General features: G+C 39.9%; 1 protein-coding gene and 1 pseudogene across 1 annotated transcript in view; both read left to right on the top strand.

The window, feature by feature from the left end:
- PTAC6 (plastid transcriptionally active 6) overlaps positions 1-4,689 on the top strand; it is a 75,890-nt gene extending 71,201 nt beyond the window's left edge. Inside the window, exon 6 of the mRNA XM_087679283.1 lies at positions 4,319-4,689. Within this exon, the coding sequence (XP_087535409.1) occupies positions 4,319-4,435 (117 nt within the window). The 3' untranslated portion in view covers positions 4,436-4,689. The remainder of the gene's footprint in view (positions 1-4,318) is intronic.
- A 6,497-nt stretch (positions 4,690-11,186) lies between these two features.
- Positions 11,187-14,025, top strand: LOC148034328 (uncharacterized; annotated as a pseudogene).
- The last annotated feature ends 1,125 nt before the right edge of the window (positions 14,026-15,150 follow it).

The following is a 15,150-nucleotide window of genomic DNA, read 5'->3' on the forward strand; positions in this document are numbered from 1 at the left end:
TGTGAAAACAAAAGAAAGTGGGAGTATGCTATGCAAGAAGAGATAAAGTCTCTATATGTTAATAACACATGGGAGCTTGTACCTTTGCCCAAGGGTAGGAAAGCTATCCCTAATAAATGGGTTTACAAGGTGAAATGTATTGATGGGAAGCCGAAGTACAAGGCATGTTTGGTTGCTAAGGGCTATACACAAAAGGAAGGCATAGACTTCTAGGAGGCTTTTTCACCAGTGGTGAAGATGACTATGCTCCGTGTTTTGTTTGCTCTCACTGCATCCTTGGATTTAGAGTTGGATCAGATGGATGTGAAGACTGCTTTTCTTCATGGTGACTTGGATGAAGAGTTGTACATGAAACAACGCGAAGGTTTTACTATTCCAAGGAAAGAGCATTTGGTTTGTAAGCTGAAATGTAGCTTATATGGGCTGAAACAAGCCCCTAGATAGTGGCATAAAAAGTTTGAAACCTTTATGCTCAGCTATGTTTTTAAACGTAGCCATGCAGAACATTGCTTATACACTAAAAAGGCTAATGATAGAAGTCTTATTGTAGTGATCTTATATGTGGATGATATGCTGATTGCAAGAAAGCATAAGAGTACTTTAAATGCTCTTAAAAGGTAGCCGAGTTTAGCCTTCTCAATGAAAGATTTAGGGATAGTTGAACGCATTTTAGGCATGCGTATTAAAAGAGATAGAGAGCAACACTTATTGTTTCACTAACAGGACAAGTACATCAGCAAAGTACTTGACATATTTAATATGGCTGGTGCTAAGCCTCTTAGCGTGCCTTTACCGCCACATACAAAGCTTAGCAAAGTTGATTGCCCAAAGGATAATGCATTTACTACTACTATGAAGGGCATACCTTATGTCTCAGGTTGTAGTTCTTTGATGTATACCATGGTTGTAACTAGCCTTGACATTGCTCATGGAGTGGGAGTTATTAGTAGATTCATGTCTAACCTTGGCAAGCCACATTGGGAAGCCGTGAAATGTATCTTTAGATATTTAAAAGGTACATAAGAAAAGTGTATATGCTATGAAAAGGGTACACTAGAGTTGCAGGGATTCTGTGATTCGGACATGGAAGATCTTGACACTAGAAAATCTACGAGTGGGTATGTCTTTACTTTGGTTGGTGGAGCTATTTCTTGGTGTTCAAGGTTATAGAAAATCGTGGCACTGGGTATTACAGAGGTTGAATATGTTTCAGTCACAGAAGCTTCTAAGGAAGCTATTTGACTCAATTGTTTGGTCAATGATTTTGGTCCTTCTTCACGTACTCCAGTACTTGGTTGTGATAGCTAGAGTGCTGTATGTCTGGCTAAGAATGCCATGCTTAATGCACGTACCAAACACATAGATGTTTGGTACCACTTCATTTGATAGGTCTTGGATAATGGTCTTGTCACATTGACTAAGGTCTATGTTTCTAGTAAGAGTCTTGCAAGGACTTAGCATGAGCATTGCATTCGATTAGTGGGAGGTATCACTTCGGGCCTTTAAGTGAAAGGTTGTTGGCTGTAAAGTCTCTTAATCTCCGTATGTATAAACTTATGCGGGTGTGAACACACCCTTTTGTACCCTAACATACAAATACATTTTATTCTTTGTATATCGTCACTCACTGGTACACTCATCTTGGGATTCTCTCACTCTTACTCTCAATACTGCTTTAGCTCCATTTTTGTCTAGCACTTCATTGCGCAGTCATCACAACATTTGTCCCCTTGGTTTGCTTGGGGATTGGCCTTCACCATGCTCTTTGAAAGACAAATTCAGCCCCAAATTCGATATTGGTTGGTTGGCATCTTGAATCTCCTTGAAATTCCTTAATTTTAATTACTAGAATTCAAGTCTTAGGCCCTCAACTTAGAGCATGCATCTCGAGATGGCTATCAAAACCATAATTTTTGTTGTAAATTAGAGTTCACTGCAAAGATTGATTGAAATCTCTTTCTTTGATGGCTCAAACTATTGGAAAATGCTGAGATAACTTGAGAAATGGCTAGAAGATGAGAGAGAATACTGTAGAGAGAAGAATTTCAGAGTTTCATCGTGAGAAACATTGAAAAACTGGTACTGCCTTGCTCAAATAGCCATGAAAGCTATAACCTACATCTTAGGACTACCAAAAATTTCAGAGTTTCATCGTGAGAAACGTTGAAAAATTGGTACTGCCTTGCTCAAATAGCCATGAAAGCTATAACCTATATCTTAGGACCACCAGAAAGACTGCTACCCTATCCTATATTTCTTTTTTTGCTCCAGAAGGACCTTGGGCTATTGTCACTTGGTCTTGGAGGGTTCCAAACTACTGTCACATATTGTAGGACTGATCTTTGGTGGTTGCAAATCACATTAGCAACTTCTCCTTGCTCTCTAACGGCCTCCTCTCTTACAATGGCTGGAATAGATTTCCACTAGTCCCTAAAAACGTTTTTCCCACTTGCATCGGCAAGGTTTTCCAAGTGGTAGTCTTCTAATCCCATTTTTCAGCAGTTTTCAGCTTGTTTGCATGACCAAGTTCCTCTTAGTGTGGGAGAGGCGTATGAAGGGGTAGTCAAGGTCATATTGAGAGGGGGGAGATCATCCATGTCAATCGTGTATCCAGTGAGACATTGCTTGACCTATGCATACCATGAAGTCTCATGTCCTCCCTAAGCTAGCTACCTAGAGGCCTTGAAGGCTCTCCTAGATAGTCCATTTGGATGCATGCCATATGCTTAGTATATGAAGTTGATTGTTTGAAAAAGGGCCTCCATCATCATGGGGGGTGCAGCAAATCGGCTCTCACAATCTCATGTGGTACTAATGGTTTTTGTGGATCATCTGTGAGAGCATGATGATTTGTGCTCTCTCAATCTATGTCCATAGGTTTGTAGCCAAGTCGGGGTCCAAACAAGTGCACCATACATCATGGCTGGTGTGACCAATGTGTCAAACAACCACCTCCGTGTGCAAGGCTCCTAGAAGTGTGCCTGGTGCCATAGTTTTTATCAGACGTGTCTGAAAAACGTATGAAAACAAAGAGTATGAAATCCTGTTTCATACTTGACATACTTTTGGGGGAAAAAACAGGTTGGAAAAAGAAATAAACATCACAAATTTGCCAAAAAGGCTGTTGCCTGGCAAAAAACGTTAAGAAAAGCTTGACGATTTCACCTTGGAAGGTGCCACTTGCTGACACTTGTCTTCTCCTTGCCCCAAAACATAGAAAACTTGCTTGTGGACTGTGCAACAGGTTGACTCAGCCTTTAGCCTTGATATTGACTGCCCCAGAGTTGAATGCTTTTTCTTAGTGTATTATCCCTCTCTCATCTTTTACATGTGCTATTTTTGTCTGTCTGAAATTTCAGACTGCATCTCTCTCTCTCTCTCTCTCTCTCTCTCTTTCTTGTGTCTTGACTCTCAACTCTGAGTAGCTAATTACTGTTGCAAATTTCTTGGACTGAAGTCTGAAATTTCTAAATTTTTTAGAAATTTCAGATTAACAGCTGTTTAACTCTCAAATTGTTGAGAAACACTCCTTTTCCCTTTAATATTAGCTTAAGGATCTCTGAAATATCTGATTAGAAATCTAAAATTTTCAGAAATTTTTGACATTAACAGCCATTAAACTCCCTCAAATTATTGAGAAACACTCTTTTCCCCTTTAGTGTTGCCTTAAAAATTTTTGAAATTCCTGATTTTACAGCTGAAATTGACATTTCAGCAAAGTAATTTAGTTGTAATGTCTTCATCTGAGGAAGCTCATCCCCATTCTTCTGCTTCAGGCCAACACAAATGGGAAGAAAGAAAAAAAGTGAAATGGGGATTTGTAACAACTGTGAAGCAATGGAAGGGGGCAATTTTCATGCAAGTGCAAGTGGTGTTAGAACAATTGAGATTCTAGTTTTCATTCAGCTTGTTAGCTTGCTTACTCAATTTAGTATAAAATACTAGATTTAGATACATTTTTACAGTTTTTAAAATTAAAATTAGGGCAACGTATGATTCAGCCCCAAGGTGTGAATCATACTCCAATTTTTAAAATTAAAATTAGGGCAATGTACGATTCAGCCCCAAGGTGTGAATCATACTCCAATTATACTTTCATACCCGTCCGCGTATGACGTATGAAAAAACTATGCATGGTGCCACAGTCTCTTCATCATGGCCAATGCTATGTGTCCTCATGTGAGTCATTTCTGGCTGCTTGTGCCATGGTGAATCTTCTAGCAGATGCAGTGAATGTGTGTGAGTTGAGAGAGAGAGAGAGAGAGAGAGAGAGAGAGAGAGAGAGAGAATTTTCAAACTATTTTCTGATTGCCTACAGTCTAAAAGGAAGACTCCAGATCAACTTGTGTATGAGACACGATGGAATAAAACTAAAGAGGACATGGACAACTATCTCAAGAGCTTTCGTGATTACCACATCTCAAACTGGTTCTGATTAAAATTGGGGCTTCGACTGCTTTTTGAGTCTGATTCAAATACTTGGACATTATACAGAGAACAGATAGGTCAAGGTTTGAAAGATGAATCATGTACTAATGGTCACATTGAGATCCATTATTGTACAGACATCATGGCTAGCGAGACTGTGTACAATCTCAGATATAGTTGCAAGGCATGCTGTAGGCCAAAAAGTTTTGGTGAACATACCCGTCTTGTATATCAGGTAATGTAATGGGAATGATTAGTTCCAGGTCTGTTTTGATTGGCTACTTGTTTTGTCGCCCGTAACAATTGTTGGTTTTGGAAGTTGAAAAGTATAGATGCACATAATTTACCAAGATACTGAGGTTACTTGCTATGATTTTCTTTCAAGTTTCTGTACTGTTTTTAACAGTGCTAAATCTCCAGTGTCATAGGCAATTTGAGATTTGAAACATCATTGTGATCAAACATCAGCTATCAGAGTTGTCTTACACATATCCACAATCCTTCTTGCAGTTCAATGCGATCCTATTGAGTGGCAGCACAATCTGATTCTCAACTAGACTGCTAACATTTAAGGTCTCAGGAAGCATACATGGAAGCTTGTAAATGTGTGATTCTGTACTCAGATTCATCAAAGATTTTAGCATGAGCAATGTTAAATGCAGAATGATATGATTGCATTATTAGAAAATTTTGCTGATTACAAAACCAGATGTGTTATGCCAAATATCAGCCTTCTTGGCTACATCTTTTGACTAAGTTTGCCCATTATGCTGGATAGATTCCAAAACCAACTTGGTTTATACAAAATTTTCTCCCATCCAAGATCCTCTCAAAATCAGGAGTTAGTTTTAACTCTTGCTTCCCAGAGAGTAGCAAGGATAAAAGCCCTTTCAGCCTGAAAAACATACTCCTTGTTGACATTATTCCACCTTGGAGTTATACCAAAGATGCAGGCCAACTTCGTACTTATGTTGCCAACATGCATTGCCAAGGTTTGCTAGGACTTCCCTCCAGACCCTGCTAGCTACATACCCATCCCATAAGGCATGTGACATGGTTTTTGCTTCACCACCACATCTTCCATTGGTGAGTCCCCTTTTTTCCAACTTAACCCCAACAAACAGAGCTCCGCCCTCCAGCAAACAATTCTTTCTTTGAGTGGCATCTTGAGTGCCCAGTTTTTGACTCATTGCAAACTAGCCATTTCCTTTGCTAGCTTGTATCACTGCATGGAGTGATTTTGCTGTTTATCATGCCTCTAAACCTGTCACAATATTGGCCCTCGTTAATCTTCATACCCATAGTTCTGGATCTCACTATCTCCCATATGAGATGATAGCTTGCAGGCATGCTTTAACAAATAGTAGCTTCTTGATAGGAAATGGGAATGCTGTCATTGCCTGCCCATACATTTACTTTACTAAAACCTTTCTTTGCAACAAAACTGCCTCTTCTTTGCAAGACTTTTGCCAATGTTTTGAGAACAGACCAGGCCCAGAACACATTCTCTTTGCTCATAATTACTTTACAGCTGTGGTCCCATGGTGCGGTTTTAGGGAGCTCCTTCCAAGACATTAGATTGCCACCTAACAAACCAGACTTTTTGATACTGAATATTGCTCTGGAATTAATTTTCCTTGGTGAGATTCCATGATGCTGCAAAATTCCTATTCGTCAAAAGAAGATAATCCATAGGCAATTGTGCTCAAGGTACCTCTTAAGTTTGCTGCACCTGACAACTTTTTAAGTTTGCTGCACCTGACAAACAACCAGGGTTGCATTCTGTGTGCGTATGGTATGTTTTCCATGGTACCGTACCATGCGTTTGTTTCGCACGGTCCCATATGGTCTGTGTTTGAACTGTACCAACAAAAAAGACTCTTTAAATGTCGGTTGGCACATTTTTTTGAAATCTTGCCCGTTTTTTCGAGCTGCTACAAGGTCAAACTTTTCTTTCACACTCCATACTGCTCCCTCTTCTCTCCTCCCTCATCTCAGCCCTTATAAAAGGGCAGCCCCCTCCCCTAATCTCACCACACAAATCAGTCTCCATCTTCATAAGTTTCCCTCTCTTTGGCTCAACTTTCAAGCCACCATCTTCTTCAATCACCCTACTCTCTCTCTAGCTCCATCTCCGTCTCCCTTTCCCTCGCCTTCTCTTCCTCTATCCCTATCTCTCTCCCTCTCCCACTCCCTCTTCCTCTCCCTCTATGTATCTCTTTCTCTTCTCTCCCTCTCCCTATCAGTATCCCTCTCCCTTCGTTCACTTTGCCCCTCTCCCTCTCTCTCACTTTTGAGTTTCATTCATACCTATTGCTCTCTCTCTCTCTCTCTCTCTCTCTCTCTCAAATCCCTCTTCCTCTCCCTCTCCTTTCTCATTCTTCTCCACAATGACTAGGTCTCTTCATGATCTATCTTTAAGTTGCACATTTTTGTGTAGGCTGATTTAATGTAGAATTTTATATGTATATTTTAAATGAAGTATGAAACAACATATTTTAGTCTTAAAATTTGTCTACATTCCATACCATACATATTCGTGTACTGAATGTATCAAACTAAATGTACGAAATCGCCTTGCAAACAACATGGCCCTCAATGCATGCTTTTCAATGTTTGTATCCATTATTTGTAATCCTCCATATATGTAATCCTTTTTCAATAGCCCCATGCCTAAAGCAACAAAGGTATCTTTGCTTGTTACACTTTCCTCCAAGAAAAATTTCCAATGAATGCATCCCACCTCTTTTGCATTGTTTTGTTTTAACATATTAGAGGTAAATAAAACCTTTGTATTGTGTAGATCTTGATAATTAACATTAACATGAAGTGGCTGAACTTTAGTAGGTTATTTGTTTTCCTCATTCTCTCCAAATCCCAATTGCTCCTATCAAATTCCTTGATTCCAATACCTAGTGGAATTTGCACCTTGCACCTTTTCTACAGTTGCTCTAAACAAATACTCATGCTGAGCTTTCTATCAGCAATATCCTTGCCAGTCCCCACTACCTCGCTGCACCATCCCACGTAGAGTTCACTCCTCTTGCCTCTCCCTCTCCCCTTGAGCAACCACTTTCTCCGATGTCTACTATGTCCTCTACTTTCAACCCGCGTCCTCCATGTCTTGTTATTTCCCATGCCAGGACCCACCTACTACTTTCTTGCCCTCCCTTGACATCTCCAAATCATTTGAGGCATCCTCTTCCACTAGCCCACTAGTTGGATTAGGGTGGCACATACTGAAATCCAACATGTATGTTGGGAATCAATGCGCCCACTAGTTGGATTAGGGTGGTACATACTGAAATCCATCATGTATGTTGGGAATCAATGCGCCCTCGTCTCTAGATGAGTTCCACTACCCCCCACCTCCCTTTTGGTCTTAAAACCTCTGCTGGTTTGTCGTTCTCTCAGCGACATGGCCATGGAGGACAACTCTTCTGAAGTCGATTGGTTATTCTAGTTTGATTCCATTTTTACCACTTTTGCCAAGCTCTTTGCTATGATCGACCTTGGCCTCACCGACAATGAGGCACTCAAACTTGCTACAGGATGGAATCCCACGTGGAAGGAGAGTCTCTCTTTTGCAAAAGTCTCCTAGTGTAGAGTTGAGTATGTTAGGACTCTTCCCAAAAAGCGTCTCTTGTCCTCTCGCTTCATCTATCTTATGCTTCAGTGACCAAGTGCAATGTTGTCGATGAGATTGCCACTAAACGCATCACCACTTCTAGTCATTTTTTACACCAATGGTCTGGCCATCACCTTGATATCACTTAGGTTGGTAGTCGTCTCATGATCACTATTGAGCAATGGTGCTCCATTAGCACAGTTTGGGGTGATCCTACATATCACTCTATTGTTTCACTCCATGCCATTATTTTGGCTCACGTTCTTGGGGTACCATCTAATTTTCAATGCCATCATTTGTTTAACAAGAGTTTTATAGAGGAGGAATTGCATGTGACTAGTCGCTTTGCTAGTCTCTTCGTGCTCACTGATATTACCACTTATTTGTGCGGCTTGGTTATGTGGCACTTTGACCTCAATGCATTTGATGAGTTGGGAGTACAACCCCAACTTTTACGTGTGATAGCTGTCCACCATCTCCTCTTCTTGTTAGAGATTGTCATCCCCTAGATAGGCAATCATATGCATTCATGAGTAGTTTTGTGTGGTGGAGCAAGCAGGTTATCCACGTGATAGATTTTTGTGTAGTCACAACATGTAGGATATGTGGCAGTCTGGCTGTACAATGGGTGATGTCAATAGGCAGCAATTATAGCATTGGTGCCACGTGGCACAAAAGGTGTAGTCAACTAGTTTTTGTGTAGTCGGTTCCAGTCGACATGCATTATTTTTAGCATTTCTTTTGGGCTATTTATTCTGCATAGCCTCCACACAATTTTTGTCATTTTGACTACAAGTTTCCAGATTGCTAATCGTGGAGACTGCTTTGAGGTTCACAGATTGTGAGATCTTTGAGGTGGAGACATACACAAACATATACTCTGCATTTGTGTACACATCTACTTCCTTATACAACATTCTTCATTTTTTGTGTTCCGGGGTGTGTGTGTGTGTGTGTGTGTCTCTCTCTTTCTCTCTCTCTCTCTCTCTCTCTCTATTCACTCTTTGTCTTGGTCATACGCCGTCGCACTACTTTACTTTGACATTGTATCAGAGCATTAAAGGACCAAGTAAGGGGAGAATCTACATGAAGAGGAGATTTTAGTGCAACACAAGGCCGTGTTTTTAGCATTTAAGGGGGAGTAGGAGGCCTGGACATCAAAACAAGTTGAGGCGATCATGGGCGTGTGAGAAAGGAGCAGAGTTGCTAAAGCTGCTGTGATTTTTTTTGTTTGAGAAGGAAGAAGATTGTGTTTTGGGCCTTCAAGTGCAGATTTACATTTTCATCTCCTCCAGCAGATGGAGCGGGATGAGTGGAGAAGAGGCCTAGCAAGCTAAATTAACATAGTCAAAGGAGGGGGTTTCTTTTTGCATTTTGTGCAGGCATTTTAGGTGAATATGTCTCTTGAGGCCGACAGAGCTTCAAGCTATCATGGACTGGAAGATGCTCGTGTTATTAGCTCTTCCATCAGATAAAAAACTGGATGGTGAGAACTACCGCACTTGGCAGGTTACGATGCTTGCCATTTTAGAGTCTTATGATTTGGCGGAGCTTGTTATGGAGGCTATCCATCATCCTCTGAGAGAGACGAGTCCAAAATCTTTACAAGTGATAAGTTGGAGTTGGTAATGATAAGGCGCATTGGGACAAACTAAATGCTCGCATCCACTTGTTTTGTTTCTCTCATGCACTATAACTGTGATCTCCCATATAAAGCATTTGACGGTGGCTTGGGAGATATGACTGGAGCTTGATTAGATATAATTGCGTAATCTTCATGAAATGAGTTTCTTTGGAAGTGTAGATGAGGACCATGAGTGTCAACAAGTCATCTTCTATGCGAGAGCATATTAACAAGCTGAGGTAGCTTCAGATGCAGGTGTAGAATGCATGGAAGGTGATCACTTCTGAAGACATGGTGATAACTCTTCTTTCATAGTTATCACCTCATTTCAATGGTTTTTATTCTGCCTTGATTGTCTTAGGGCGATCAGAGACTCTTCATTGGAAGGAGTTGGTTCCTATGGTCTTGGACCAAGAAGAGCAGTTGAAAGGGACCAATGCTTCTAAATTTGAGGCATTGATAGGTTAGTCATCTCAAAAGAAGGGGGAGGAGCAAAAGGAGGAGGAGGACAAATCAAAGAAGAAAAAGGAAAATGAGTCCACTTTATCACATTTGTGGCAAAATAGGTAATTAGAAAGACTACCTTGATAAGGAGAAGGAGAAATCTTCAAAAGATTCTGCAGTGGCGGTTACTCCCTCATTAGCTACTTTCCTCCACTTGGAAGTGGTTGAGGCATCGACAATGAAGGCCTCTATTACTGCGTTGAAGACCCCACACACTTCGGAGTGGATTGTTGACATTGGTGCCTCTTGGTACATGACTCCTTCTATAGTAGGTGTTGCTCATTTGCGATGTTTGCATGGATAGATTCTTATTGGTGATAGTTGTTCTATCCCTATTCAAGGAGAGGGTAACATGCATCTTATTCCAGATGGGCAGGGTGGTGCCCATACATCCGAGGTGCTTTATGTGCCGGCCTTGGGATACCATCTGCTTTTGGTGCACAAGCTTTGTGCCCTCAATCTCTTGGTTGGGTTTGATGTGGATTCTTTTCACATTCTTGATCATGGATCGCGAGAAGTCCTTGCTTCAGGTTATGAGGAGAATGGAGTCTACAATTTGCGGTCTTCTTTTGTCTTGACTTCTCTTCTTCTTACATCTCAAACATAGTTCGAGCTTTGGCATGCTCCGTTTGGCCACCTCAACTATGATTACCTTCAAAAGGCATCTAAGGGAAACCTTGTTTGAGGTTTTGCGGATATTGTGGTGAGCCAGTAGCCGTGTGTATCCTGCATTCGTGGAAAGCAAACTCGTGATGCTATTCTTAGCAAGGCTTTGAGACAGTCTTCAGTACCCTTGGAGCTTGTTTCTACATAGAGACGTGTGATATTGTGGGCATTAGTCGAAAAGGTTATCATGCTATCTCAAGATCATGGTTTAAAAAATTTAAATATTATAGAATAACTACATTTGAGTTGCCTCGAGCCCTTATAGTATCAGTTGCAAGGACTGCCGTGAATCGTAAGATTCATGTTTTTGGGGAATACCTTCATATTGAAGCGTCTATGCCATACGAAAAGACAAAAAGAAAATCTAGTTTTGAATACAATGCGTTTAACAATATATGGGTTGATCTAAGAAAAGTGCACATTGCAATGGTTTACATGTATAGACTTACGTTAGAGGAATGTCAGTGTGTTTTGAAGTTTGCCTTGAAGTTAGATGAAGCACATATTCAAAAAGGACAAAAGTTGGAAAGAGTTAGCATTTGCATCATGAATAGGGTATTGAACTACAACAATGGTGGGGGTCAAGGACCAATGCATAAGTTCCAGTGTGAGATGGAGATTTGGTGGGTTGGTGCAGCTCAGGTACCAATTGAGGATCATCAAACACTAAAATGGTTGTTCACTCGTATAGGTATTCCAAACATTATTAAGTCTCAAAGTAAAGGAGAAATGTTGGTTGTTGATGGGGTTCGTAATTTTAATGTGGAATGGCATACGAGCACTGACTTAAAAACTATAAAATGTATGCTTGGAATACGTAATGGGGCAAATGTAAAATATCGTTGTATTTATTACATGGAAAGTGTTGGGTCTAAAGATTGGAGTAACTTGCGTCCTGGAAGAAGAGTCCCAACTAGAGACTCTATAGATCCAAGTAAAAATAAAAACGAGGAAGATATATGGGATCCCATTCTTTCAATTCCTCTTACAAATGTTCATATATGTACTTAGCATGTAGAGATTAGAAGTATTGATAAACTTCTCATGTTGCATCTCGACTATGCATACTCAATTAAGCCCTTGTCTTTATCGGATGAGTGTATTGACAAATGTGAGGCATTACTTTCCAAAATGGGTTTTCATGGAGGTCAAGTTCACTTAAGAAAAGATCAAACACTTTCAAAAAAAACAAGAGATGTCTTGGCTGATGTCTCAATAGGAGGCTCAAAAGTTAAGACACTTTTTAGGAAACCATACAGGAAAACAAGTGAGCATTACTTGGGAGCATTGGAGGGAGCTGTGTGGGATAATGATAAACGTTGCAATCACACCACGACTTGCATTTTTAAGGATGGAGGTTTGGAGACACCTCGATGTCTTCCTAAAGCTCCTCAAGCAACAAAAGAAAACCTACACGTATCTAGAAGAGTTCAAATGTTCGATTACAAATCTTGTTCAAGTAATAAAGGAGACATGGAGAGAAAAAGATATCACATTTTATTTGGTAAGAGAGAAAATTTAATCCAATCTTTCTTCAATAAAATTTCCAATGGCATAAAATGATTGTTACTCTTTTGAATTTGCAACATATTCTTCATATTCATGGGCCTTACTTTGTGGAGGAGCAAGGCCCCCTAGCAACTTATATAGTCCAAGTCATGGAAAAATCTCACTATCAAGCACGTACAAGTTTTTTTCAAAGCACAAGACATGGAGGAGTTACAAAAGGCAATGCTCTTGAAGAGCTATTCAATTGGTTTTTTCGACAATAGCTTCAAAGAATAAATACTAAAGATGATAATGAAACTTGAGAATTCATAGTATTTTTCAAGAAAGAAAAGTACAAAGCCAGCTCTCAAGAGCCTTTGCATCTTCCTCTCGCTTCGGGATCTTTCCTATATAACATAGAATTTGTCTTCTCTTGTAACCAACTATTGATTTTATATCAGTTTGGTTTGTTGCCAAAGCATAAGATGAGAGGGCCAAAAAGTATCCTGCTCTAGAAGCAGAGAAATTAGGACCTTAATAAAAAATCCTAATTGCTATAGTCTTCTCCAAAAACATCACCTTGTGTACATGGTACTGTAACCTAGAGAAACAAAGTAGCCTTGTAAGTGTCTTGATACATAGTATAAGCCATGTTGCTTCCTCAGAGAAGATGTTATGAAATACCAAGAAAAAATACGTATCAATCCTTTCTAAGTAATGGCTAAGTGCAACATCTTTTAGTGAACTAATATCAGCTCTCATATCTTTACCCCATCCCAAGAAGTTATCAAAATATTTAATCTCCAACTGCAAAAAAAGATGAATGTCAAATGAATGTTGAAATCAAACATATAAATGTATCTTACAGAAATCGAGATAATAGTACCAATTGATTTTCATCATTCTCTAGCTTAGTTGGATTCCATATGTTAATTGATGATTGTGCCTCATCGATATCTTCCAATTCTTTAACATACTCCGACTCTTCTATTTCAAAATTAAAAATTTCAAGTTGGTCTTGAAGGCCATGTAACTCCTCTTTACTAATTCCATAACATACTCCGACTTTTCTATCTCAAAATTGGAAGTTTCAAGTTGGTCTTGAAGGCTGTGTAACTCCTCTTTAGTAATTCCATACTCTGTCTTAGCATTCTTTGCCTTATTAAAACAAAGAGAAAGGGCATCCCTTGCTTCAATAAACTTGTCATCTATAATTTCAGTATCAAGTTTAAGTAACTATTCTATCGATTCATTTTCGAGGTCAACAATGTCATTTGCAGCATCAGAAGACTTTATAATGATCGCTAAACAATAATCCTCCTTGAGATTGAAGAGCCTTTGGATGTTTGATAGCACTATGTGTTCCTTGTCCTTGATAGGGAATGTTGGAAGTGAAGGAACAATATAGAAAGAAGAGTCACATACGATATCTGCATTTGCATGGGTTTTTTAAATAATGGTCTCAATTTTGAATTGGGCAATATCTAGTTTGCTAGCAATATATGCTCCTTGCTTAGGGTCCAAACATTCCTCTGCATCATTGTCATTTGCCACCTCATCTAAAAGGCAGAAGTTGGAACATTTTAAAACTTGTAATTGTTGTTCATAAGATTTGACAGGATATTTAACAAGAGTATATGCAATGAATGCAACTGCTTTTGACATTAGCCTGTACTTCCTAGAATGAGTAGAACAAAACAAATTTGGTGCACAAAATTTGTCAAGAGAATGAGATGTATACTTTCTTGAAAACAAAGCCTTCTTTGAAGGTGAGCTCCCAATAGGTATATGAACATATTCCTTTGCATCCTTGTTGATCCTCACACGAACAAGGTGGAAAATCCAGAAATCTAAAGCAAAAGATAAGGCCAATGCAAAAGCGGAATGGAGAATGAAGGCATACCAAGAAAAAACGAGAAACACAAGAAGTGTGAAAAAGTCCTAAATCAAGGAGAGACACACAAGAAAAAGTGCAAGTCAATACTTTTGTAAAAGAGCATAAGGTGTACCATGATTTATTTTAAGAGCACTGGGCCCTGATTGGTGCAAATTGTAAATGTAGATGGGCGGTAGGAAGGAAGCTAGAAAGATAGAAGAACAATGGAAAAAAGGGCCTAGGCTATGGCCGGCCATATAAAAAGGGGATGATCGCCCAAAGGGGATTTAGGGCTTTGTATATAAAGTTCAAAAGGTGAATGAGAGCTCATTCTTTGGTGTGTGGCAAAGTGGACTCTCTCTTCTTTTCTTCTTCTCGTCTCTTGCTTGCTTGTGAGTGAATGAGTGAGGGAGTGAGTATGTGAGGGCAAGGGATCTTGGAGGTGAAGGCCTCCTCCATCTCCTCTCTTCTTCTTCTCTTCTCTTCCCTCGTCTTGCGTGCGGCTATGGAGGATGGAGCTTGGAGGTGGAGGTTTGAGGATGCTTGAGCTTGCATCAAGAATCGTGGAGCTAACAGAGAGAGGCAGCAACTTGATTGGACATCAAGGTAAGCTCACTACACTCGTAAAGAGGGATGCCATGTCGACTATGTGAGAGGTAGCCATTAGTGCTCGCTTGAAACGCTTGAATAATAAGTGGTCCGTGGGTCTTCCTGGTTGAGCTTGGGCTCGCCTCTACATTTTGGTTTCATTGTCGGGACTAACGGATTTAAGCTTGAGCGGTTGTGCGCTTCAAATCGAGTATGGAAGTTAGGGTTTCATCCCTGAACTAGAGCTTGAGACAAATAAAAGGTTTTGGGTTTTAATCTGTGTTACAAGTAAGTATTTTTGGTTTTTGATGATTGGTTGAGTAGGAGAAATCCATACAGTGGCCTTCT

This window comes from Lygodium microphyllum, chromosome 6 (assembly GCF_053477565.2).
Source record: "Lygodium microphyllum isolate KBCC chromosome 6, Lygodium_microphyllum_v1.1.10, whole genome shotgun sequence".
NCBI lineage: Eukaryota > Viridiplantae > Streptophyta > Polypodiopsida > Schizaeales > Lygodiaceae > Lygodium > Lygodium microphyllum.